General features: G+C 42.5%; 1 protein-coding gene across 4 annotated transcripts in view; it reads left to right on the top strand.

The window, feature by feature from the left end:
* Positions 1-27,513, top strand: part of OTUD5 (OTU deubiquitinase 5) — a 59,495-nt gene that overhangs the window by 26,534 nt on the left and 5,448 nt on the right. For 3 of the 4 annotated variants that reach the window (XM_088137828.1, XM_007422220.3, XM_007422221.3), the window contains exons 3-7: positions 24,124-24,188; positions 24,976-25,132; positions 25,307-25,455; positions 26,616-26,801; positions 26,978-27,188. In XM_088137828.1, coding sequence (XP_087993954.1) covers positions 24,124-24,188; positions 24,976-25,132; positions 25,307-25,455; positions 26,616-26,801; positions 26,978-27,188 — 768 coding nt within the window. The remainder of the gene's footprint in view (positions 1-24,123; positions 24,189-24,975; positions 25,133-25,306; positions 25,456-26,615; positions 26,802-26,977; positions 27,189-27,513) is intronic. The other variant, XM_088137827.1, reaches the window with a different exon arrangement.

Genomic DNA, 27,513 nt, shown 5'->3' with positions numbered 1-27,513 from the left:
TCACAACAAAACAATTTAAAATAAATAAAAACATAAATAATACAAATATAAAATACAAGTATTAAATACAATAAAATCCAAGAGATGGTGATATTATTTCAGCCTGTGACCAGATAATATCGGTCAAAGGTAAGACTAGGGAACCAGCCAACCCCAAAACTGACTATTCCCATCCCCACCCGATGTGTAATGGCAGAACCAAGTCTCCAGTTTTTTTCTGAAGTCTAAAAGGGAAGGGGCCAGCCTCACTTCTGGGGGAAGAGTGTTCCAAAGGCCAGGGGCTGCTGCAGAGAAGGCTCGCCTCCTGGACTCCATCAGATGAAATTTTCTTACAGACGGGGTCCGTAGAATGCCCTCTCTGCATGACCGGGTGGGATGGGTTGATGTAACGGGGATGAGACAGTCCTTCAGGTACCCTGGACCCATGCCATGTAGGGCTTTAAAGGTGATAACCAACACCTTAAATTGGACCCGGAAGCAAACTGGCACCCAATGCAGCTCATGGAGCAAAGGTGGTATATGTGCTGATCTTGATACACCTAAGATCACCCGTGCGGCCACATTCTGGACCAGCTGAAGCTTCCGGATACTCTTCAAGGGTAGCCTCATGTAGAGCACATTACAACAGTCTATATGGGAGATGACCAGGGCATGAGTGACCGTTCGAAGGGCCTCTCGGTCCAGGAAAGGGTGTAACTGGCGGACAACATGAATTCGCACAAAGGCCCTCTTGGCCATGACTGCCACCTGCTCTTTGAGCAGGAGTCGTGAGTCCAAGAGGATCCCCAAGTTACGCACTGGGTCTGTCTGGGGCAGTGCAACCCCATCCAGAACCAAAGATGGCAAATTCCTAGGGGCCGAGGGGCCATTAACCCACAGCCACTCCATCTTGCCAGGGTTCAGCTGAAGCCTGCTGTTCCCTGTCCAGACCCCCACAGCCTCCAGGCACCTGGAAAGGGCAGCCACAGCATCACTTACTTCCTCCGGGATGGAGATGTATAACTGAGTATCATTGGCATACTGATGATATCTCATCCTGCAGAGATGGATGATCTCACCCAGTGGTTTCATGTAGATGTTAAAAAGGAGAGGAGAGAGTACCAAGCCCTGCGGCACCACATAAAGGAGGGGCCATGGGCCCGATCTCTCCTCCCCTATCAACACCAACTGGGACCGGCCCCGGAGGAAGGAGGTGAACCAACGCAAGACTATGCCGCCCACCCCCAACTCCCTGAGTCAGTCCAGAAGGATACCGTGGTCAATGGTATTGAAAGCTGCTGAGAGCACCACCTCCATCCCGCTCCTGCCAGAGATCATCCATAAGTGCGACCAATGCTGTTTCTGTTCCATATCCAGGCCTGAAACCTGACTGAAAGGAGTCCAGATAATCCGTATCATCCAAAATCCTCTGGAGCTGCAGTGCCACCACCTTCTCAACCACCTTTCCCATAAAGGGGAGGTGGGAGACTGGACGAAAATTATCCAGAGCAGTAGGGTCAGCGATGGTTTCTTGAGGAGTGGGCACACCAGCGCCTCCTTAAAGGTTGCTGGGAACACCCCCTCTCTCAAGGATGTATTAACCATCGCCAGGACCCAACCACACATCCCTTCCCTGGCTGCCCTCACCAGCCAGGAGGCACATGGATCTAAAGGGCATGTGGTGGCATTTACAGTCTGGAGGATCCTGTCCACTTTCTCAGGACCAACAGGATCAAACTGGTCCCAGATAACTCAGCAAAGACATTCTCCGGGCATCTCTCCAGACCATGCCTCACACTTGGCGTCCAACTTAACGGATCTGAGTGACTTTATCCTCCAGATGCTCAGAAAATTCCTCAGCACGGCCCTGTAGGTGGTTTTCTGAACCCCCTCTCCCCAACAGGGATCGGGTGATTCTAAACAGGGCCACTGGGAGGCATTCTCCGGATGCAGTAAGAGCGGAGAAATACTGACATTTTGCCACTCTTACTGCCACAAGGTAGGCCTTAACCGCAGCTCTAGCTTGTGTTCAGTCGGGTTCAGTCCTTGTCTTCTTCCAGCGGCGCTCCAGGTGTCCCTTAACCCTCTTCAGAACCCTCAGCTCCTCCGTAAACCATGGGGAGCGACGAGCTCAAATGGGCAAGAGAGGCTGCACAGGCGCAATCCTGTCTAAGGCCCCAACCGCCACCTATTCCAGTCAGCAGCCAGAGCCTCCACTGGACCATGCAGCAAGACCTCGGGGATAACCCCCAGCTCCTTCTGAAACCCTAACGGGTCCATCAGTCACCAGGGCTAGACCGATCGAATAGGTCCTGCCTCCCTGCAGAGGGGGGGGCGACATGCAAGAACCTCAAGGCCACCAGGGCATGATCTGACCATGGCAACGGGGAAAGATGTAACTCCCCCCTCAGGTCCCGTTGCCACTGCTCCGACAAGATTAAATCCAGTGTGAGTCCACTGTCTCGAGCTGGGTCCCGAATAATTTGAGTCAGGCCCATGGTGGCCATGAACTCCTGGGCTGCCTCCGAGGTTCATCCCAGGGATGGCAGATTGAAGTCCCCCAGAACCATAAGCCTGGGGGACTTCACCACCAGGGAGGCTGGTACAGCAGCAACACTCCCAACTTGAAAAACGGTCTCACAACCAGTTACTTGTGGAGCAGGGCCCCTGAAGGCCACTAGAGATTCTTGGATGGTCACAGCCACCCCACCTCCCCTGCCCTGGCATCTCGGCTGATGCCACACCTAAAACCCAGCCGGGCACATTTCTGACAAAGCTGCTCCTCCTTCCGGGCCCAGCCAAGTTTCAGTAATACGTGCCAGGTCTGCCCCCTCCTCCTTGATCAGATCACATATGAGGGGGGCTTTGTTATTGACTGACCTGGCATTGAGCAGGGTTACTGTTTAATATCCAGTTCTGGCCATTCTTAATCAGGCAGTCTCTTGTCCCATTGCTTTTCCTTTTTTTCTCCTTATCTGTTCTCTCTGTCTGTTTAGCAGAAGTTGTTAGCGCTCATATCAGCAGCACACACTAACCGGGAATCTAGATTATGACGCAGGAGTTGGCATTCTGAGAAGCTTGGCTTTATTTTCCAGAGTGTACCTTGTTCTTAGAAATTCAGGGGGGAAAAAAGAAACCGGAATGCAGTGCTGAAGGAATGACAATCCACACAGGCTTTAGCAGCCACTGTCAAGTGTAGGAATTCCCATATCCAAAAGCTAGTTTTGAGATGTTCATCTTGGTCCCTTGTGAGCTTTCTGATTTAATAAGCAGTACCAAGAGACACAAGTTTAAGTTTTAACCATTTTAAGTTTACACCAAAAAAAACAAACACGAAGCGTCAGTGGGATAGACCGGGATACAAGTGTGTGTTATATTAGCAAACCTATTAGGGAATTGCAGTTGGCCATAGCAAGTTGTGTACTTAAGCTTGTCTTTGTGTATTGTGTGTGAAATGGTCCTAAAGCATTTTGGCAACCTCCCAATCTTTCTTATGTATGAAATAAATCTCCCCTTTTTTGACCCCAAAATGACACACAACAAAACAAAAGATCCCACAGTAAAATTGAAAAAGTACAGGACAACATTAAAAAGTTAGTAAAAACTTTTTTAAAAAAACTATATTTAACATTTGAAAAAGAAGGTAAGTTACCCCCAAAGAGGGAATTCTCCAGTCTGGATCCTCTGTGTATCCTTATGCACATAATGGGTAATCCTGGTGTAGGTTTTATCTGAGGAGTTAAAAAAACTTGTTTTGAAAGTTCCTCTTGAAGTATAACCACTGATTTATAAATGTATAAATGTATGCATTTATTATAAAGTTATACATTGATAGATTTACACACAAACCCTTTTTGAATTGAAGCTTGATTTGGGCTGGGACAAAATGGCTGGTTTTGGCTATGAGAGTATTGCTCCTGTGGTACCCTATTTTCTTTAGGGGTCTCACAGTTAATACCACTCCAGGGCTTTTCTCTGTTCTGTGCTATGAGCTCCAAGGTGAAGCTTTCAACTATGATTTTTTCTATCAGTACATTTATTTAGGACAAAATGTTCCTGCTTGCGTAGCTTTCCATTCCAAGTTTGCTTCCTGTCATCATCATCCACCGTACTCTTGCATTTGTCATCTTTTTCCTTCTATAGAAGAGAAACTTTCGTGATGCGGTCTGGGGCTTCCCTTGTTATTTCATGGGAAGTAAGATTGAATGAAAAGGAGAAGTTGGACATACCACTATAAACAGCTCAGCTCAGCTCACCAAACCATCTTGCGTATGAGAACTTGGTCAGAAATGGCCTTAGATCATTGCCACTGCCTCCTTCTAGTTTATATAATATGGATGGTAATAACTGGTTTTATCTCTTTTGTAAAGTTTACTGAGAGTATGAAAAGCTTTTATTTATTTATTTATTGGTTTTAAATGCTTCTGTATTGTCTATCCCTAAACTCAACGCAGATTGCAGCAATTAAATGAACCAAAAAAAATTGATCTATCTATCTATCTATCTATCTATCTATCTATCTATCTATCTATCTATCTATCTATCTATCAAGTTTATATGGCCACCCATCTTAAATACATAACTGGGTGGTGAACAACCTGGGGAAAAAAAAGTAAAATCCTCATAACCAAAATTAAAAATAATCCATGACAAAGAAGAAAACAAAGCACTAAATAACAGTTTCACAAGCACAAATATATTGGGTTTCCCCTAACTTCCTGGTCCTAACACCTGGAGGGAAAGTCAGATCTTAACAGCCCACTGGAAAACTAAGAGGGTCAGGCTCTCCAAATCTCAGCACATGTTCCATAGGGGAGGTGTTGCAACAGAGAAGGCACACCTCCTTGGTCCTGCAAGGTTGCGCTTTTAATAGTGGGGATCTGGAGCACATACCTCCTGTCAGATTTGGTGGAATGGGCAGAAACCCTCAGAAATAGATGGTCCTGCAAATAACTTGGCCCTGTGCCATGCAGGGCTTTAAAGGTGATTATCAGTGCCTTGAATTGCACCTGGAAGCATACTGGAAGCCAGTGTACAAGACAATGTTCCACTTGAATCATTTAGAACTAAAAACTCATGAATGCCAAGGAACAGACACATAGACATCTGTTGCTAATCAAAGCCTACCTGAATACAGTGGTTTTCACAGCTTTCCAAAAGCCTAGTATGGTGATGACTTCTCCCATCATGGGATAAGGGTTCCACAATGTTGGGCCACTAACAGAAAGTCTGTTGCAGGCTCAGTGTTGTAAAAGTATTATATAAACATACATACTATTATAACGTATTGAGTTGTTACAAAGCTTAGTAGCTGGATAAATTTGTTTAAAGCGAGTGCTGAGAGTTGCTGGGTTTAGAGTCTTTGTGCTATAAAGTGCATATACATTAGGGGATATGCAAAACATTTTGAATTTGAAAAATCAGAGCTCAAAGCTGATGTTTTGAGTTCAAGACAGCTTATTCCAGCTTAACAGAAGTCTTGTAGTATTGTTCCAACCATTTGGGAAATGTTCAAAGCTTGAAGCAGATGCATTTCAGCTCAGAACACTTCAAGCAATGGAATTATTATAAATTTAAAATTGATATTTTAAATTCAGGGTATTTTGAATTCAAGCTGTTTTGTAAATACATACTAGTGTGTGCATGTCAGCACAGCTATATGTGTACCAAGCAAACATTTTAATAGAATATAGGGCTGTTAGTGGTTGTATGCTACTAATGAACAATTCATGGATTTTAGACCGCATGTGGCCTTTTTTAGACCTCCAAACTTCTGAAGAAGACAGCCCCTAATTTCAGTGGTAAGCCATCAAGTTGCAGCAGTGCAAATTCTCTCCAGTTTTGGGCAGAAAGTTACACACACACACACACAACCTGCCTCCAGCAGGTTTAGCATATCTAAGAAAAGCTAAGTGTCAGGCCCAGCCCAAGAATGACAACGAGGCAGTCCAGTCCAGTAAAGTTCCTTTATTAGCTCACACCTAATAGACAGAATCTCGCCAGACTAAACCTATGCCAAAGCAACTAGTGGATATACCCCATGAAACTCTAGGGAGGGGCCAGTCTCAGCCTCTTCATCTTCTCACGGTCTTGCGGGCTGAGGATGTGCTTGCTCTGTAACCTCTCCAGGAATGCTCCCCTCCCTCCTGATAACCTTGATCCTCCATTCCAGTATCCTCCTCGCACATGCCTTCCATTACACTAAGTCCTTAAACCCTGCTAAAAAAATGGGGGTGCTCTGACTCCTGATGGTTAGGGGAAGGAAAGTTTAGTCCCACCTACAAAATTGACTGCTGATACTGTACACTCCTGTATCCGAGTATGCTTTTCAATATTAGTTTCTTGGTAATGTCCTCATGACTCAGTAATGTCTTCTCTAGGGGCTTCCTAGAGACATTTGCTGGGACAGAAGTTGTGTTAGATGGACTTTCAGTCTTTATAATTTGATTGTTACATGTAGATAGAGCCTTTGTTGTTTTTCAGTTACCAACTCTCCGTGACCCAGTGGACAAGTTTGCCAAAATTATTTATCAATACCTGCTTCTTGGGTACTTGTAGGTACATGCTTGTAAGATTAGTGATAGCCATCTTACCTTTTTCCAGCCTCTTTTTCTATATAGCCTTCGATTTTTCCAAGTGTCAGGGTCTTTCTTCTGGATTATGTGTCCAAAATACTTAAGAATTATTTCTTCCTGTGCTCCAAGATACTCTGAACTATTTTCTCCAGTACTACAGTTTAAAGGGATTGATCTTCATTCATAGTTTTGATGGTCCAGCTTTCACAGGCAGATGTTACAACTGGGAAGACTTTAGCCTTGACAATATAGATCTTTGTTGGCAGCATGATGTGTCTGCACTTACTGTTTTGTCCAGATGTATCATAATCTTTAACCAAGATATATACGTCTCTTTATTTTATGTTTCAAATCAACATCCTTATGGATTTTTGAGGCGAGGAATATAAAGTCTGTTACTGCTTCCACACCTATTGGTGTTGACTTGACACTAGTAGGTGATATTATCTTAGGGATTTTTTTAATATTGAGTATCAGAGTGGCTTTTGTGCCCACTTATTCCCCTTCAACAAGAGATTTCTTAAATCTTATTTATTCATTCATTCATTCATTCATTCAGTTTATATAGCCGCTCATCTCGGACAGGTGATTCTGGGCGGCTAACAACAATAAAAACAGTCAACATTTAAAACAGTACAAAAAATTAAATATGAATATGAATACAGCCAAGAGATCTTAAAAAAAACTATCGGTATCAGCACAACCATGAAACGGGGCCCTGAGCAGTCAATTTCATTTCATTAGGTTCCAAGTTATCAATGTTCAGTTTTGTCGTCTGTTCTTTCTGGGATATTCCCTGGTTGTGAATATCCATTTGGCCTTTTCCTTCTCCAGTGGATCTCATTTAGTCTGGACTCTCATCTATGATCTGCCTGTTGTGAGATCCTTCTGGAACTGCATTCCCCATAATATAGCTTATACTGTTAGGATGTTTAAGCCCCTTCGTCACTACAAATCAACAATCCATGGAAGGGGAGCCTTCAGGTACCTTGCAGCTAATACTATTGGCCTGTTCTGCTTTTGCCCATTTGAGCAAATCTCTCTTGCTTCTGATCCTTTGGCATCGATTATTGTTTCTGAGATTTATTCAAGGAACCCAGTGGCTCAGATTTGCAGTTCAGGCTTGTTCAACATAGTTATATTGTTGCAGTTTGAGAATGCAACATCTGCATTTTCAGAAGCATTTTCATTTTTGTAGAGCAAGCCTGCCCTGTCTGCATCTCCAAAAACATAACTTACTGGCCATGTTGATACTATGTCCTAAAAGCCTGAGTCCAGAGTTGGGTGGGCTTAAGCTGCATCTTAGACTTGATCCCACATCAACTCAGTAAGGCCGCCTTCTGGAGAAACAGAGAATCAGATTTCTGAACTCTAAGTGGGGTGTATGTAGAGACAGTCAAAATAACAACAGGATCAAACAAGTGCAAAGTGTTAGCCAAAAGCAGTGGCAGGCACCTTGGTTTGCATGATTAATCTGGTCAGAGAAGCAACTGGTAGCTTGAATTACCCATCAGGGTTGCCTGTTCCACAATAGTTCTAGGTCTGGGCTTGTTTATATTGCTTGAATAGAAAAGAAAAGAAAGCAGGGGTATCGAAGCAAATTTTCTTCCTGGCAAAAGTAACTGTTTCTTTGTATAGCTTGCTGCACAACAAGCAAGCAAGCAAATAGTTCATTGAATAAGTCTCCAGGCCACTTCAAGTATGCTACAGGTAACAATTGTATACACATTTATCTTAAAACAGAACATTGTTATTTCTATCTAAGACTAATAAATTACAAATGTTAAAATTTAGATCTAAACCCTTTTAACCTATATGACTTAATATTTTAAAATGATTAACAAAGTAGAGAAGAACTTTTAATACTCCAGGTCAAAATCCTAGAAGATATAGGCATTACATAATTTGCAGTGTCGGGCAGATCCCACTATCTCTTTTTCCCTTAATGTGGCTGTCTTGACTGCATGGAAAACAGCTTGCTGTGTCACAACTTGTAAATAAAAAAAAAGAGGAAATTCAACTTACTTTCAACATTCTAATTCCTCATATCGTCAGGGAATGGAAATAAGTAATGATCCCTATATTTAGCATACACCAGCATTCCAATACATAACATACCAGATCTTCTATTTCATCTGCTCCTGCATACACAGAGTCTGTCTTGCACTGGGTTGCTTCAGAAACTGCCTTGTTGAATCATTATATCCAGCTGCTCAAATCTAAGACAATAAAGGCTGCGCAATAATCCCTTTTCATTGGAAAAGACAGATATTTTTCTTCTTGAAATTAAGGTTTAATTCTTGCTAGCCATTTCATCGAGTATGTAGAGAGCCAGTTTGATCTAGTGGCTAAGGTAACAGGCTAGAAACCAGGAGACTGTGAGTTCTAGTTCTGCCTTAGATATGAAAGTCGGCTGGGTGACTTTGGGCCAGTCACTCTCTCTCAGCCCACGAAGTCAGGCTCAGTCACCAAGCCGGTTGGTAAATTCCTGTTGCAACCAGTGGATCAACATTGGGTTGATCCAGAAAAAAAAGTGGACTCTGCATATGTGGAAAAAACACTAGGAAGAAGAAAAATCACTGAGTATATAATTGAGAGAGTTGCTATGTCCCTCTGTCCTCTAACATCAAATATTCTTTCTTTGAAAACATTTCTTATATTAGTGCTGGGTACACTTAAAGCCTCTACTCTAAAACCATACTGTAATGTCAGTTTTGAAAAATTACATAACCAGAACTTGTCAAGGGTTTTAACCATCTGCTCATGTAAACAAATTTTAGGAAGCCTATCTTCACTCATTGGGGTTAACTTGACCCAGTAATTAAACATATATCTTAAAACAGAGCATTATTATTTATATCTACAATGGATTACATCCACTGCTATGAGCATCTCTGATGGTATGTGCTGAGGAAACTCTTGACACACTTAAGATCAAACATAAAAAAACAATTCTGGACATTTTCAGTTCCCTTGGCTGTCAACAACCTGTTCAAAATTTGAATGCTTATGTTTGCCTTCAGTTCATTCCTCTCTATCTGAGGAATCCAGGATCCCACAGATGAAAAAACGATACCTAGATTAAAAAAAAAGATTCAACCTGTTCTACTTTATATGGGAATTTAAAAACCACTTATACTGCTTCCTTTTCCTGCCAAAAACCACCAGTTTTGATTTCATGCCATTAATTACCAAGCCATTTTTCAAACAATACATACTAAACTTCCTCGATTCTCTATGTAACCCTACTTGGGATGTGGGTAACAATTGGCATTTAATAGAATATTTAATCTTCTATCCAAAACTATTGGCATATGGAAATCCTGGCTGTAAACAGTAGACTTAACATCATTAGCATAGAAATTAAAAAGAAATGGGACTCATGCATCCCTGACATGGTCCTTTAATACTAGGGATCTTGTTTGTCAAGGTGTGATTTACACCTCTTCTCACCATTAAACTTGTATTTGTATAAAGGGCCTTTATAAAATAGAAGAGTCGTCAATCACCACTAGTTTTTAGCAATTTTTCCCACAAAATATTTATATTTATGGAATCAAGTGCAGCACTTAAATTAAAATATGCAGCGTAAAGACACCCACTGTTAGCTATATATTTTGTTATTAGGTGGGATAAGATAAAACAATTATTGATGACCAACCGTCCTTGCCTAAAACCAGATTGCTCCTCTACTAAGATGGTCTTTTGCTCTGCTCAATCCACCGATTTCTAGGGGAGAAACTTTGCATAATTTTTGCTGAAATATCAAACTAATTGGTCTATAATGTCTGGGATCCACTTGATTACCTTTGTTAAACACTGGTACTGCTATACTAAGCTTCTATCCCTGGGGAATACACCCTGTATTATTTATGTGGATAAACAAATTGGCCAATAAAGTGGCCCAAACTGGCCCAATTCTCTCCCAGAGCTTTATTATTTTTTTAGTGACTGTATTAAGGTTTTATTTTTCTTATAGTAAAAAGTGGCCATATGGGTAAATCAACAACACCCTGAAAGTATTTTCCTGGGGGGGAAAAAAAAAAGAATTGTCACACTGTGTTTCATCCCTGAATGACTCAGCATAAATTTCTTCCCAAGCAGCAGCCAGTCTCAAACTTATTTATTGAATCTGTCAGACTGGCTGCTACTAACTGTCAAAAGCATGTTGGATTTTTATTTATATAGTCCCATTTTAAAACTGCCCAACTTTTGCAATATAGTTAGCCTTGTGATTAGAACTATTTTTTAAAATATTTTTTGTCTAAGAACAAGCATACATGTAAAGGCTTTGTCATCTAAAGAATTATGCACTTTTCTCATTTGTTTTTTTGCATGCCTTCTCAGTTCTCTGCATTTGGTATCAAACCATACAGATTTTGAATTCCTTATGCAATTAAATCTGACCTGTGTAACTAATAAAGGACTAATTCGAGAACAGATAGACTGATACGCATGCAGTACAAAGTCAATGTTTGATTCTATAGAACACACAATATTGCCCAGTGTTCCTCCTACCTCTGAGGTCAGAAAAGTTTTAAGATTTAGCAAGTCCACTTGCTGCCATTTTAGTCTTTTCTCATGTATTCAGTTCAAATTCTGTAACGCCTGTCTGTCTGCCAGAGACACTGGGTGTTAGATAAGATTCAAGGAACAATTGTGTGGATATCAGTTGGTGATTGCTACCTACTCTAATATGAACTGAGAGGGCAGAAAACAAATGTGTTTTGCTTAGGCACACATATATAATGAACCATACTTCCTGTATTAAGAGAAAAATATGTGTAAGAATATAATAAGCTAGGATTACTGGAGCCAAAATTTGTAGTCCAAATATATAATATAATGCCTGTAAGCTATTTGCTTTCTTATCACTGGAAAACCAGTAATACATTTTTTAAAATTTCTTCCTGGAGATCCCATTGGTCTACCAGTTTTGAGGGAGATGGTCTGTTCTGGCGTTAAAGTCCCCCAATGTAACGAATAGCACATCTGGGTAAACTGTATTTACATCCTCCAGCAATTTTCCCAGGAGGAGGCAGATACTTACAAAATTGTACAAAGAATTTACTAGAGGGGATTTCAGTTACACATGGGGGCTTTGATTTAAGAACTACACAATTTCAGGGCATGTCAGTATTTGACAACAACTCACCTGACCATCCTATGTCTTCTTTAACAAATATTGACAGACCACCTATTGCTATACCCTTATCTTTGATTTTCAAAGCAGGTTTGAGCCATGTGTTATCTCCTGGTAACAGATTATCCTCTTTAATTATAACCCAAGTTTCTTGAAGTGCAATCCCATCACATTTGGAGAATAATTCAGTCAAGTCCTTACTACAAAGCAAGCCTTGCAACCAGCTATATTCCAAGAAAGGATTTTAACTGGCAAAACTGTGGGTTGAGAATTATGTTTAATAGGAGGGAATTGTATATTCTCATTATACTTTATCTGATGTAAGGGGGGAAAAGTTAACCACTGATCCTCTAACTCAGTGTTCCTCAACCTTGGCAACTTTAAGATGTGTGGACTTCAACTCCCAGAATTCCCCAGCCAGCCATGGGAGTTAAAGTCCACACATCTTAAAGTTGCCAAGGTTGAGGAACACTGCTCTAACTGGAAGCAGTATAACCCAGTGTATCATCCTGAATTAACTAGTTGAACAGAGGGCTACTCCACTCTGGAATCAAGGAACACAAGTTCACCTTTGAGCTGACTCAATATACTATGACTGAACCTTGCTGGATACAATGTCTACTTGGTGAGACTTCAGTTGATTTTTTCTCAATCACTTCCCCACTCCTTCTCATCTGTATACCTCATTTCAAGCCAGTTTGCAACCATTATCAAATCCCCTTTTGTGCATTTTGTTTGACTCAAGTTGCTCTCGCCAGACCAAGGACTTGTTTTGGATGTAGCCTGTGCCCTCACCTTTCTCATAACTAATTAGTGCCTCACTTCTAGGCTTTTCTTCCTGGTAGAATTTTTCCACTCCTACAATTCCTGTTTCATCTATACATTCCCTCCGTCTCACAGTTGCACATACTGGAGAATCCCCGAGACATGTCTGTTTCTGAATTAAACAATTCCTCAGCTGATCTATTCAATCCAGTATCTCTACCTGAAAAATAGCTGTCCAGGACCAGAATATATTCAATAAAGGTTTCTCTTCTAGGCTGAAAAATTCCATCCTTTCAACAGACATTTGTTGGATATCCTGAACGACCACTAAGGCTTTCCAGTTGGAGTCCTGAAACTGTATATCAGGCGAGATTGAATTTTGGACCAATTAAAATCAATAAAATTTTGAGGGCATATCGTCGTTACCTTTAGAGGGTACCATTGAAACCTCCAAAGGAGATTGATTTTCAAAAAATCTTACTATAGTTAAGCCATACTCCAAGAATGTCTCCTTAGTTTTATAAATATGTCGAGCTACGCCCTGAGCTCTGATTCTTATCACAGCCCAAGCTCTGAATCTGTCAAAATATAAATATTCTACAAAAAGAATATCCTATAGGTTAATGCACTGGGTATTAAACAATTTAAAATGCATAAAGAATATGAACTATGCACTCACACTGAGCTAAAAAACTTCTAGGAAAATTAACTCAGTAATTTATATGAAATCAACATTAAGTTCCAACTGGTTCTCTTGTGACTCTCAAGCTGTAACTGTCTCTGGTAACTACGGAACCCAGTCTAATCACATTGGCATCCACTTCCCTCCATTAAAAAAAAAAATCTAAATACCCCTTAGTAGTATTTAGATTTTTTTCCCCCGTGGGTCCTGTACCATTTCACCATCAATGGCCTGGTCTGCTTTATTGTCTGATGGAGGCTCTTCCTTCTTTATCTGAGGCAGGCTTACTCTTTTGTTTAATTCCATTTTCTTATTTTCTTTGCAAACATTAGATTTTAACTGATTAGTCTCTACAACTGGTCTTCTGCCCAGCAATTTGATAGGCTCTTCTTTCTGACTATACTGGGCTTTTATACTCCCCTTTCTTATATTTTTGATATTTTTGCTTTTCTTCTGTCTTTTGCATGCAACTTCAGAATCCGCTTCAGTAGCATCTTTAGCCAGGCCTAACGGATTCCGGGTCATCTCTATAAGGATGGTCTGTGGTGGTGTCTTCTGTTGTGAGAAAGAACTAGCTCTGTACTTTGCTCCATGTGGATGTGTGCTTATGTTTTGGAGAGGCAGTTGTGAATTTAACTCAAATTACAGATTTCATCTATTTCTGTGAATCCCAGCCTGCTGAAAATATAATTTTAGTTGCCCCATCTTGGTGGTCTTAGAAGGAGTGTCTTTCCACAACCCCTTTTTAATTCATGATCTTGCAAATAAAAGAAACGGTGAGACTTGACACCTTTTATGAATCTAGTGCACCTATCTCTGCAGGGTGGTGCACACCAGAGCAGGGTAGTTGTAGCCTTCAGGCATTCTGCCTCTTGCATGAGTGATGATTTCAGAGATGAAAGTTCTTCTCCAATATAGGAATTTCCAGCAACACTAATATTTAAAAAGCTTTCAAGCAGCAGTAATTATCTGCCAACAGCCTTGGCAAAGAACTGAGAAGGCGATACTAAGAAGAGAGCTAAACAAGAACAGAGCTCAAAACCTTGAAGCACAGATTAAATGAGGTGTCCTTTGCTTACTGATGTTACGTTGCCCTTGTTTTGTGGAGCCCCTGCTGAGAAATCTTGCCAACAGCATGGCTGTCTGCTGCCCACTTGGATTGCCTTTCTTGTCTCCTCCTTCTCATCCTTCAGCAGAGGCTACGACTGTGGGAAGAACCATGGGAATTCCATTTTCAAAGAGCTTAGTTGACTGCAACCAATAGTTTCAGTTTCTATCAAAATATGCTCAGGTTTCCCACCTTAGGTTCTTTAGTGTAAAGTTAGGTTCCCCTTTTTTTGTCTGTTTTAACTCCTACGCACTATTTTTTTTAAATTAGCATGGCAACTCCTTATAGCATATTGACAATAGATGCTCTGTTTTATTCTTTTTTTTTTCACCTGGAATGTTTATGTAAAACAGTGTTTAAAAAAAAAAGAGGCAAAAAGCTGATAGGGAAATCTTACTGATGAAATAAGGGTATTATTGGGAATCTCCAACTTAGAATGCACGTACATTGCTGTTTTATTGAAGATGTTTGTGGAACACCTGCTTATCTGAAACTTGCAGTGTGGTAGAAGGGGAGATTCAAAACTGGAACAAAACCTGCCTGCCCAGTGATGCTGAAGTCACCTTTTCCAATTTGATCTCTTCTGCACATGGCCACAATGGCTGAGAATTCTGAATATTGTCATCCACAATATGGTGTGGCAAATTGCAGAAGGTTGAAAACAAGCCACAGAATTCTTGCCTTTTTTCAGCCTGGGGGAAAAAAATAATAATAATATAATGATCTCTCCCCCAAGCCATATCCTGAAAAAGAAATTTCAAAATCACCTTTATGGAAGCACAATCACAGATCCAGGCCCTCAGATTGTCTTTTTTTTTTTTCCAGAGACTGAATAAAGACCTTGTTAGTTTCCCCAGTTTCATTCAGTTTCACTTACTCTCTCTGAAGTGGATCTTTATCCACAGCTACAGGAGAAGAGAAACATGACCATGTTTAAGAATACGTAGACATGAAAATATGACATGGGAACCACATGCACACATGCGCACACACAACTGGATAGGGTAAGTGGAAAGGATGATGGGATCTTTTTGTGTGTGCATTTGTCAAAAACAGGAAAGTGAAAAAGTAAATTGTCATCTTCCTGGATGTCAGAAATTAATGCAAAGTCATGGAGCTGCAATCATTTTAACCATTTCAAGGGGTAGGCATGTTACAGCATAAAGAACTACCACGTGGCACCATAAAGATTAATTAGTGCGTTGCAGCATGAACTAGTCTTCTTTCCCACTATGTGACACTAGTCCAAGAAGATCAGTGACCTTTGTTAGACTACAGCCCATTTCATCCTATGTATCTGCTGTATGGACTGTAGTACAGGTAGTCCTCGACTTACAATGACAATTGGGACTGGAGTTTCCATCACTAAGCGATGTGGTCATAAAGTGTGACCACATCGCTTAGCGATGGCAATCCAGTTGCTGTTGTTAACTGAATCCCATGTTGTTAGGCAAGGTAACTTCCTGCCGGCTTCCCACAACCAAAGTCCTGCAACCAAAAGAAGTGGGAAGCGACATCTGGGAATGCACAACTATTACAGGCAAGCAAGAGAGTTATCAGTCAATTGCCAAGACCACAAGCTATGGTGATCAGTCAATTGCCAAAACCATTGTGGTGTGATTCCTGCCTGGAGCTGGGCTTAGAGCCTGGCCTGGAACTTGGTAGCAACCAGAAGAGGAGCAACCAAGCTGAGGCAGCGCCTCATCCTAGCAAGGGCAAGACCTTTCGGAGGGAGGCAAAGGTTGAATGCTTTGCAGACTTTAAGACTATTATTTGTTATAAGGACTTACCATCAAAGATTTATTTACGTGGCTACATCAACTTGCAAACCCTAGGAGGGTGGAGTTAACCCAGAGCAACGGCCTGTTGTTGGGAAAGGTGTGTGCTACAGTAAAGTATTTCGTTCAGTTATCTTCTACGCTGTGGTGTGTCCAGTTAGTGGAAAACAAAGAACTGTCACAATTTGCCCTGCTGATACTGTTCATATGGGGTACACTCCAGTGATAAATCTGTGAAATTGCTTTTACATGCTCTAGCCGCAAACTGCCCATTTCTGAAGTTCTCGCCAGCTCTACTGCCTGCAATTTTTGACTAGAAATGCAAAAGGAAGAGCATTAGAAAGATGCCAGACCTACCCTGGCATCTTTCACCTTGAAGACAGAATTCTTCTACGGGGTGTCTGGGGTGCTGTGTTTTTTATAGTTGATTATAATATTGTTTCATTGTTTGATTTCATTGTATGTTTTGTTTGTTGTAAACTGCTGGGAGTCAATCCTGATTTTAGTGTATAAGTTCAATCAATCAATTAATAAATGGTGGGCTTTGGCTCTTTTGCAAGCAAAGCCATGTATGTTTTACTGGTAGGCTTTGGCCTCAGCTTTCATTGGGAGCGGGGAGGGGAATGACAAGTGATTGATCAATAAAGATAACTTGGTTTCTTGAGTGAGATAGACCTTGACTCTCTAACCTCAGGTTTAGTTTTTTTTTAACACTTGGATAAATGAAAGAAGTAATAGATTCACTGAGTGGTTCAACTTGATCCTTGAAATAGTTTTGTTTGTTTATATAAAATCAATCAATCCAGGGAGGGAAGGAACTTTTCAAGAAAGTGATGATTGTAAGTCATTGCTGTACTGATGTTTTCTAATTTGTCCACTAGCCCATTTGGTAGCTAACACACTGACATACAATCTTGCCTGACTTTTGTAGTGCAGTTTGTCTCACTTCTAATTCTGACATCTTGTTTCATTTGTTTTGTGATGTTTTGGGGATTTTTTTGGCGTAGGCTGAGAATTTTCAAAGTCTAAAGAGCACTGAGTTTCTTTGAATTGCACTGTAGTTCACCTTCTGGAGCTTAGTCATCTGCCTCTTCTTCCCATTTTAATGTGATTTAATTCTAGCCAGAAAAAAATTACTTTGATAACAGAATGCTACAAGTGAAAGGTACACAAAAAACTGCAGCGTGCAGTGCTTCTGGTAAGGACCCTGCAACCTCCTTCTACTCCTTCCCCATTTTTTGTCTGTCCTCCAATTCTGCATCTCCATTCTCCATCTGATGAACATGTTTGGCCTTCGTTGGAATGCTTCGGGGATTTTCCCTCTTGCTTTTTCAAAAGAAGTTTTTCTGATTATAAATCTTTGGGGTTTCCCCCCAGACTGCTAGTGCTCCTGCACAGATAATGCTGTTTGGTGGCATAAACAACAGCGCGCATATCATTCAGAATCCTTTGAACAAAAGTTATCTTCATTAGATCAATGTAAAAGGATGACTTGAGCTTGCAGGACTTACATTGATGTGGCTAGCTTTGACATCAGTTTACTCAAGGCAGTGGCAGCCTGGTGACTTGGCTACTGATCAGTTAGCCTAAACGGATAGTTTCATCAGTACCTGTTGCAGGTGCTCAATGTTCTCAACTGATCATCAAGCAAGATGGATCAGCTTCTTGACACTTGGCTTTACTAGGAAAAAAAGTATGTACAGGTCATGTACAGATCTCTTCAAGAAAATTGGAGATATCAAAGGAACGTTTAGTGCAAAGATGGGCATGATAAAGGACAAAAAAGGCAGGGACCTAACAGAAGCAGAAGAGATTAAGAAGAGGTGGCAAGAATATACAGAAGAACTAGACAAGAAAGATCTTAATGTCCCTAATGTCCATGCTGGTGTGGTCACTGACCTTGAACCAGACATCCTAGAGAGAAGTCAAGTGGGCCTTAGGAAGCATTGCTAACAACAAAGCTAGTGGAGATGACAGTATTCCAGCTGAGTTATTTAAAATACTAAAAGATGATGCTGTTAAAGTGCTGCACTCAATATGCCAGCAAGTTTGGAAAACGCAACAGTGGCCACGGGATTGGAAAAGGTCAGTTTACGTCCCAATTCCAAAGAAGGGCAATGCCAAAGAATGCTCAAACTATCGCACAATTGCACTCATTTCACATGCTAGCAAGGTTATGCTCAAAATCCTACAAGCTAGGCTTCAGCAGTACGTGAACCGAGAACTACCGGATGTACAAGCTGGGTTTCGAAGAGGCAGAGGAACTAGAGATCAAATTACCAACATTTGCTGGATCATGGAGAAAGCACGAGAGTTCCAGAAAAACATCTACTTCTGCTTCATTGACTATGCAAAAGCCTTTGATTGTGTGGATCACAACACACTGTGGCAAATTCTTAAAGAGATGGGGGTACCAGACCATCTTACCTGTCTCCTGAGAAATCTGTATGCGGGCCAAGAACCAACAGTTAGAACCAGTCACGGAACAACCGATTGGTTCAAAATAGGGAAAGGAGTACGACAAGGCTGTATACTGTCATCCTGCTTATTTAACCTATATGCAGAGTACATCATGAGGGATGCCAGGCTGGAAGAATCACAAGCCGGAATTAAGATTGCAGGGAGAATCATCAATAACCTCAGATATGCAGACGATACCACCCTAATGGCAGAAAGTGAAGAAGAACTCAAGAGCCTCTTGATGAGGGTGAAAGAGGAGAGTGCAAAAGCTGGCTTGAAACTCAACATTAAAAAAACTAAGATCATGGCATCTGGACCCATCAATTCCTGGCAAATAGAAGGGGTAGAAATGGAAGCAGTAACAGACTTCATTTATTTGGGCTCCAAGATCACTGCAGACGGAGACTGCAGCCATGAAATTAAAAGACGCTCCTTGGGAGGAAAGCTATGGCAAACCTAGATAGCATATTAAAAAGCAGAGACGTCACCTTGCCGACAAAGATCCGCATAGTCAAAGCTATGGTTTTTCCAGTAGTAATGTATGGCTGTGAGAGCTGGACCATAAAGAAGGCTGAGCGCCGAAGAATTGATGCCTTTGAACTGTGGTGCTGGAGAAGACTCTTAAGAGTCCCCTGGACTGCTAGGAGGTCAAACCAGTCAGTCTTAAAGGAAATCAAACCTGATTGCTCATTGGGAGGATTGATAATGAAGCTCAAGCTCAGATACTTTGGTCACCTAATGCGAAGAGAGGACTGTTTGGAAAAGACCTTGACGCTGGGAAAGATTGAAGGCAAAAGGAGAAGAGGACGGCAGAGGATGAGATGGTTAGATAGCATCACTGAAGCAATGAGCATGAAACTGAGCAAACTGAGGGAGGCAGTGAAGGACAGGAAGGCCTGGCGCAATATGGTTCATGGGGTCACGAAGAGTCAGACACGACTTAACAACTGAACAACAACAACAGGTCATGTTAGCCCTTAATTCCTTCTTCCCAGCCTTTTCAAAACGAATGCAGATGTGTGATAATATGAACTAACCAGGATTCAAAAGTATCATGATCAGTCCTGTACACACACTTAATCAGCAGCACTACTTTTGAAATTCTGTGAATTTCAACTGTTTTGAAAGTACAGATAAGAGAGGCAATGGTACTAGGGGGTTGTGATCTGCTTTATTGTAAGCCTTGGACTTCTTCACCCTTGTGCTCATGATATGCATTTGTTTTACTAGGATACCACTGCTGGCTGGAATGATGGGAATTGTAGTCCAGGACATCAGGAAAGCATTGGATTTAGGGAAAGGCTGCCTTCACTGGTAAAAAGTGTTTTGGGTTAGAAGGGTATTCTTGGTACTTGCAGGTAACATAGCTTATGCTGGTGAGTGCTTGGAGAAGTGTTTTACTTACACAATTGTCTATTCAACAGTTTCCCCGAGACACGTGCTTATGTCAGTTCTTGATATAAGAAGCATTCTCAGAAGATAAAAGAACTGAAAAAGGAACATAAAGTAGGGTGCTTTTATTCTTCAGCATTTTTGCCATCACATTTTTTAGTGTAACCATGAGACCCTAAACATTCCTCTTTATTTTCTATAACCTTTCCCCCTCTGTGTTTTAAGCACCTGGCTGTGAGAATAGCACTGCAGATGTCTCTTTAAAAAGAACACAAGCATGGCCTGGAAGATGGTGTAGAGATCCTAACTCCACGTGATACCTGTACCTTCTATTTCCAACCCATAGTCAACCTGTAGCCCATGAAAGCAGGGTGGAGTAGGGAGGCAGTATGGTTTCTGTGTGTGCTCTTAGTGTGTATGTGTGCAGTGTGTGCAGATGCACAAGTCACCAACAAAACCGGAGCTTAGTATAACCGCAACCCCAGTTTCGGAGAAAAGCCCGTGCCCCATGTGACTTGCTGGAACTGCTGGCTTTACTTCTCCACATCAGAAACCACATCCTTGTTTACATGAGGGTTAGAGATGAGTCACTTGCTCCCATGATGCAGTGTGCAGCAGCCCGCCAAAATGTTTTTGACCAATATCATTTTGACTGTTGCTTTGTCACTGCTATTTGATGAGGGGATGGTAACACAGAATGAGCTTGGGAGGATACAGCTCTAATGAGACCAGGTGTCTGCCCGTTGGGGTTCTTGATAGGGAACACATCTAATAACTAATGTCTCCTCTCTCTTCCACTGTACAGAAAGTCCCAGTACATTAGTGGCATAGAGTGGCTTTGAGGATGGGGTTCCTTTACTAATGCCACATTTATGTCATGTGATATGTCACTCTCCTGGCTATTCCCTCTTTTCTGCCCTGCTAATTCTGGATTTGTGCAGTCTTGTGGCAGGCCAGTCTCTTTCCCTGAGTGTTGTACATGGAGTCCTCGTTTAGTGACTGCCTCATTTAGTGACCCCTCACAGTTACAACGGTGATGAAAATAACTTTACGACCAGTCCTTACATTTATGACCTTCACAGGTCTGTAAATCGAAGGAAAGCTGAAGTAAAATCATAAGCACAGTCATGATTTCACTTAGCGACCACTTCACTTAACAACCAAGTTGCTGGTCCCAATTGTGGCTGCTAAACGAGGACTACCTATAGATGTCTATGTATTTATTTACTTTGATTTTGGCACCACCCAACTACAAAGCGACTCTGGGCAGCTCATAATATAAGCAAAATAATGATACAATAATGTAAATACAAAAATATAAAGAGAGAATGTTTGGTGCTGGAAAACTGGTTTGTCCATCATTTGACCCGAAATGGTCCTCTCAGATGAAGCGCTACCTTAAGCAACCAATGCAGGATGCAGGGAGTGATTGTCCCATGCTCCTCTGAAATAGCTGGGAGCTACACATTTCAGTAAGGATTGGTCCTCTGAATGACTTAATTCAGTTTGCAGTTGAGCGTGTGGTGGAGGGCATAACTTTTTTTTAAAAACTTCTTCAAAAGACCTTGGCCCAGGAATAACAAGAACCTGATGCTTTACATCTTCGACTCATTGAGGTGCCATTCAATTGCTGTTCACTCCTGATATGCCCTGTGAAGATGTTGTGGTTCCTAACAGCTTCAGAAGATGTGCACAAAAAGTCTTGTCCGTGCCTGAAGCAGTGGCAAATCTGCTAGGAGGCTGTAAAGGCAGGAGGGGGGGAGAAGAGAATGGGAAGGGCAGAAGGCATGATGCAGAAGATGGGAGGAATCGTTGCTTGCAGGCGTTTAGGTAGAGGCAGGAAGCAGGAACGGTGGAAACTGGTGCTGTTGGGGAAGGGGTCCATAGGTCTTATCCTAGGGGGTTGGTTATGCAGAGTCTCTCCTGCTTTTGAAGATTTGTTTCCCTGCTCCCCCTGCTCTTCCCCTGCCATGCCGCTTCACTCTGATTCAGCTGGCCCTGCTGTACGGAAAGATGCAAAAGGCCAAACTGCCCCCTCGCCGTTGCTCTAGCATCTTACAACAAGATCTACCACGTTGTGCTGTCGTATAGGCTTTTGCTTTCCAATGGTGTTAAGACTGCAGCGCTCATCATCCCACAGCCGTTGATCAGATTTGCTGAGGGTGATGAGAGTTGTAATTAAACACATCAGAAGAAGGCTGAGGCAAAGTAGTGCCCGTGTGGTTGAGGATACCTCCCTAATAGTACCTTCTGTCCCCTGTGCAGAAAAGTAACTTTCATCCCTGCAGAGACTGAGTGGGTGCCCTGCAAGTAGTGCAGGAGACCCCATTTTACAGTTTTCAGAAGGCCCCTGCTTCAAGATTGCCCCTCTGAAATTGGGCTTCAAGACATAGAAATTTTCAAGCCCAACATTATTTTTTCTTCTTCTTTTTTTTTCTTTTGCAAAAATATTAAAATAAATTAGTGCTTTATTTTAAGGCCCCAACAGTCTCTCTTCTCTCCTCTTCAGCCCATCTCACAACCGACTGAAGAATAAGACCGTATTGCCACCATTTGCACCAGCAATTGTAGGGTATGATCCAAAAGTACATGTGGCTCAACAAAGAAATCCCACACACTGATTTCCCTGCGTTTAGTTGGAATCCCAAGGGATTTCTCTTTACTCGTGAGCCCACTTCCCTTTTTCTTTGGATTTGACTGTTCCTGATTCACAAAAATATTTGAAACATTCTAAGTTGCATTTGTGCTTTGATAAGAACAGAACCTGGAATCTCTTTTTCCAAACAGTCTGAATGAGGTCAGGTTTCAAGGAATCCAGGTCTAGCGCTGCTTATTGCATCCTAGTTCTGCTATGTCAGTTGCAGGAGGATATGGAAGTAGAAGCTTTATAAACAAATCAAAATAGGAAGAAAAGTTGGCACTCCTCTGTAAATGCTTCTTTGATACGCTGTGGTGCTGTCTAGGTAATTCACTTTCCAGAAATATTCCTTGGCCTGCCTCTCATTTTGTGACCTTCCAGAAGTTTGCATCAATAGGCTTTTTCCTCACTTGCCCCTGGAATTACCTCTAGCCTGCAGAAACTCCCATTTGAAGATGGGAAGGCTGCTTTGCCTTGCCTTTTCAGCACCTCTTATCAGTTTCATGACTGTTTCATTTGCTCCCTTATTGTGGTTTAGTTGATGAAGAATGGAACCAGGGCTCTAGGTTTTGATTGCTAGATTACTCAGTGAAAGATTTTGTTTGACTTATTTTTGAACTGCAAGCAGTAAGTGGTGGAGGTGCCACAGAAGGGGAAAACTAGTTTAGTACTAGAAGAAGGATTTCTTTTTTTCAGTTTCTGGTCATAGTATTAATGATTTTCCTGATGGAATGTCATCTAACTGATGGTGGGTTAGACCAAGTGTATTACAGAGGTGTGTTGCGGATGGTACTTGTGGAATAAAATTGCATACTATAAAGATGATCCCATAATTCCATGTTTTTCTGTCCTGGGAGGATTTGATCTTCTTGATGGAAGTTGCAGAATTCATGATCAATCAGATCCCTCAAGTGAGGCGTGGGATTGGTGCTATTGGCCTTCAAGAAAGTGTTGAGTCTTAGAAGCCAAATGATGACTGCTGTCTTTGCATTTCAAGTTAGGAGAAGGAGAGACGCCAACATCTCCTACACCATCTCTTATTTCTTCCTCACTTGATTTGCTGTACTTCTAGACAGCTTGTATTTTTTTAAAAAATCTAATTGGTTTGCTTACCAGAAAAATCTGGAACTGAATTTCCATCCCAGTTGAAATAACAAGAAATTGATTTGGGGTTGAGGCCTGTCTTGGCTGCAGATTCAAAAAGACCACACGTTTTACTCTTATTGACCATTCTTCAGGACCTCTGAGTAGCTTTCATACAGTCAGAAAACTTGTGGTCTAGAAGATGTGACACCAAAAGGAAGAAGTGGGGAGAAGGAACAGAAATGGATGGGCTGGTGAGGAGCAAACCTTGGTACTAATTATTAAATAGTAATGCTCACTTTAACCAGTAAGAGGTCAGAGTAAGGAAGAAGATAAAGGCTGGGAAAATGGTCTTCAAGCATTGCTGATGGAGCGGCTCTGTATCTCATCTCCCTCTTAGGGCCACTTAGTCATCCCTGTTAGATGCAAAGAAAAAAAGGGTCTGTGCCTAGCTTTTCTGTGCCTTTCTCAGGAAGCCAAGTGCGGTGTCTGACAGAACTCTCCTCTTTTCTTTTCACAGCTGACCAGGTATATGGTGACCAAGACATGCACGAAGTGGTCAGGAAGCACTGCATGGACTACTTGGTGAGTGAGAGCGGGAGTGTGGTGGAGGGCTGGTCACCACCACCACCACTGAGTCTGACATTTAGGATTGCAGCTGTCAGGCATCCTGGCAAGAACCAGAACAGATCAGGTTAGGCTCCTGGGCAGCTGTCTCTGGAAAAAGTGCCTCTTTCCTGCATAGGAATTTTCCTGAAACCTGAAGCTCTGTATCTGGTGCTACAGTCATAACTCTGGGCTCCTTTTTTTTTTTTTAATTTGTGTCTACAACGCATAGCCCTGTTTCATTGTTAAAAACAAACCCAAAGCATTCCTGATCTCTCCTCTCCTCTCCCCCATCCCCCAAGTTTACTAGCACGGATCAAAAGGTGTCAAGGCTAAATCTCTGTATCAACCAGCTGCTTCTAAAGGTTGAGGTTCAGGCAGCCATCTGTGCATGGCTTGCAAGCGATTGAGGCAGCACTGGCCTTGCACAGTCTTATCAAAAGGGAAGGGATTCCACAAAATTACCTTGGATGTGCTGGAGGAGAAGCTGCTTTTTCCTGAACAATTCCCATGTATCTGGGTTAACTCAGTTGTACAGATGGACCTGTTTAAACATCACTCCCACTGCTTGAGTCCAGTGATACCACCTGTTCTCCCAACATTTCTCTAGTGAAGCAAAGAGAGTCCTTTTTTCACTGGCTGGATGTGTGTTGCAGGTTTATGCTGAGAGCCCTTCCCTGGAAACTTAGTGTCCTGCTTCTGCTTCTTGTGCCCACCTGTGTGTTTGTCTGCTTCCCTCTCATCCTGAGGCCCTCCCTCATTTCAGATGAAAAATGCTGACTACTTCTCCAATTATGTGACAGAAGATTTCACCACTTACATTAACCGCAAACGGAAAAACAATTGTCATGGCAACCATATTGAGATGCAAGCTATGGCAGAGATGTACAATCGACCTGTGGAGGTTTACCAGTATGGCACAGGTATAGGCACCTGTCCCCTGCTTCAGTTGCTGTCCCTGACTCTTCTGAACATCCGTCTGGGGCAAGGGGGGTGGTTGCTTCCCTGCCTGCCCTGCAGAAGTAGAAAGTGAGTTCATGGAGGGATGGTTGAGCCACGGTCACCCATCACCCTGTCCTGCCATTTTTCCCTTCCAGAGCCCATCAATACTTTCCATGGCATCCATCAGAATGAGGATGAACCCATCCGGGTGAGCTATCACCGCAACATACATTACAACTCCGTGGTGAACCCCAACAAGGCTACCATTGGGGTGGGACTAGGGCTGCCCTCCTTCAAGCCAGGGGTGAGTTTTTCCTGGTCGACATCTGAGGGGGGTTGGCTTTCTAGGATGGGCAAAAGGTTGGTGGCCAATATCCTGTTCCACCCTGGTTCCTCGCAAGCTGTACTTCCAGGATAATAGCCAGAAACCTGGCCGCAGCCTGGCTTTGGAGGATTGGGGCAAGGACCATTTCATGGGTCAAGAGGTGTGGGGAGAAACAGAACTTGCAAAGCGGTGTGCTTTGTGATGTAGCACAGCTTTCCAGAATGGACACACAACTTTTTTGGGTTTAAGATCTGTGTTTGGCCTTTGGGGCTGCACTCCAAAAATGGGTGTGGCTAAGATAAAGTAATGGCTGGGCCTTGGGCAAACTCTATTTTGATTGAATGTCAACTTAATTCAAGTACTTAACTATGACAATCATACAATTATTTTCCTTGTAATCATAATGTTACTGTTTTCCCTTTCTGTCTCATGAAAAAATATATTTTGATGGTAATATTTGGGGTGTAGGATGCTTGGGGGGGCTGCACCCAAGACTTTGGAGAGCTGTCACGTATGCACCTCTTTTTCCAAAAGAATAAAACAGTTGCTCCAACAGAGGTTTGTCACATTTGATCAAACTTAATATCCCACTTTTTCTGTCTTCAGAAAGACACCCTTAAATGGATAGCTCTTTTTAACCTGCAGTGAATAGGATTACTGTCCCACACCCTGCAGGGACACGTGAATTTATCCAAAATACTGGGAAATGGCCTGCTGGTCATACTGATATTTCTTGATGACACTTCTCAAGTAACCACCTGGACAAGCAGCTCTAGCACATCCTCCCAGCTGCATCTAAGCCAAGCTTGAAGAGGCAAGAGAAGCTCTAGCCTGTCCCTTGAGCCACTAGGAGACTATCATTGGTTTCCTCCCTAGATCTGGCAAAACAATCATTGTCCAAGAATGTTCCCATATTGTTTATGATGATTTAATCCATTCCTTCCCCGTGCCAGGAAGAAACTGAGCACCTGTCTGTTATCTGCTCTCCCTAGGTGACCATGGGGCAAATGCTTCCCGTTCTGCCCCATCTTCTACTTTCCAGTGCTTGCATTTGGAGGGACGTTCACATTTTGCAGCTTCTCTAAGAAAAAAGGCTTGGGACTGTGGTGAGCTTGCTAAATCTCCTTTTTTCTTTGCAGTATGCAGAGCAGTCCTTGATGAAGAATGCCATCAAGACCTCGGAGGAGTCCTGGATCGAGCAGCAGATGCTGGAGGATAAGAAGCGAGCAACCGACTGGGAAGCCACCAATGAGGCCATCGAAGAACAGGTTGCCCGGGAGTCTTACTTGCAGTGGCTGCGTGACCAAGAAAAGCAGGCCAGACAGGTTTGGCTCTCTTTCTTTGCACAGGAGGCGAATGAGAGCTGGCGGGATACCTCAGGGATCCCTGCAGGATCAGTGGCATGGGCCTCGTCCCTCCTCCAGTAGGAGTAACTGGTCCTTGGGAACTGAAACCAAATATCCCATAGCCCTGACTGGTGCCCCTGCTCTTCTTCCCTCAGCCCCGCAAAGCCAGTGCTACTTGCAGCTCTGCCACGGCGGCTGCAGCAAGCGGCTTGGAAGAATGGAGTGGCCGCTCCCCACGTCAGCGCAGCTCAGCTTCTTCCCCGGAGCACCCCGACCTGCACAATGAGCTGAATGCTGCCAAACCCCCTTCTCCTGGAAGCACTGCGGCCCTAGCACTTACCAAACCCCCCTCGCCGTGTGCTCCAGGTGAGTGCCTGATGGATTAGGGTGGGAGGTGGGCATTTGTTGAGTCTGGGAGATTACAGTCAGGTCCAGAAATATTGGGGCATCGACACAATTCTAACATCTTTGGCTCTATACACCACCACAATGGATTTGGAATGAAACAAACACAATGTGCGTTAACTGCAGACTGTCAGCTTTAATTTGAGGGTATGTACATCCAATTCAGGTGAACGGTGTAGGAATTACAACAGTTTGCATATGTGCCTCCCACTTGGTAAGGGACCAAAAGTAATGGGACAATTGGCTTCTCAGCTGTTCCATGGCCAGGTGTGTGATATCCCCTCAG

The sequence above is a fragment of the Python bivittatus genome, unplaced genomic scaffold (assembly GCF_059951505.1).
Source record: "Python bivittatus isolate LINGU-HERP-01145 unplaced genomic scaffold, Pbiv_v1 ctg000220_np1212, whole genome shotgun sequence".
In the NCBI taxonomy this organism is placed as follows: domain Eukaryota; kingdom Metazoa; phylum Chordata; class Lepidosauria; order Squamata; family Pythonidae; genus Python; species Python bivittatus.
This window is presented reverse-complemented; position numbering and strand designations above follow the sequence as displayed.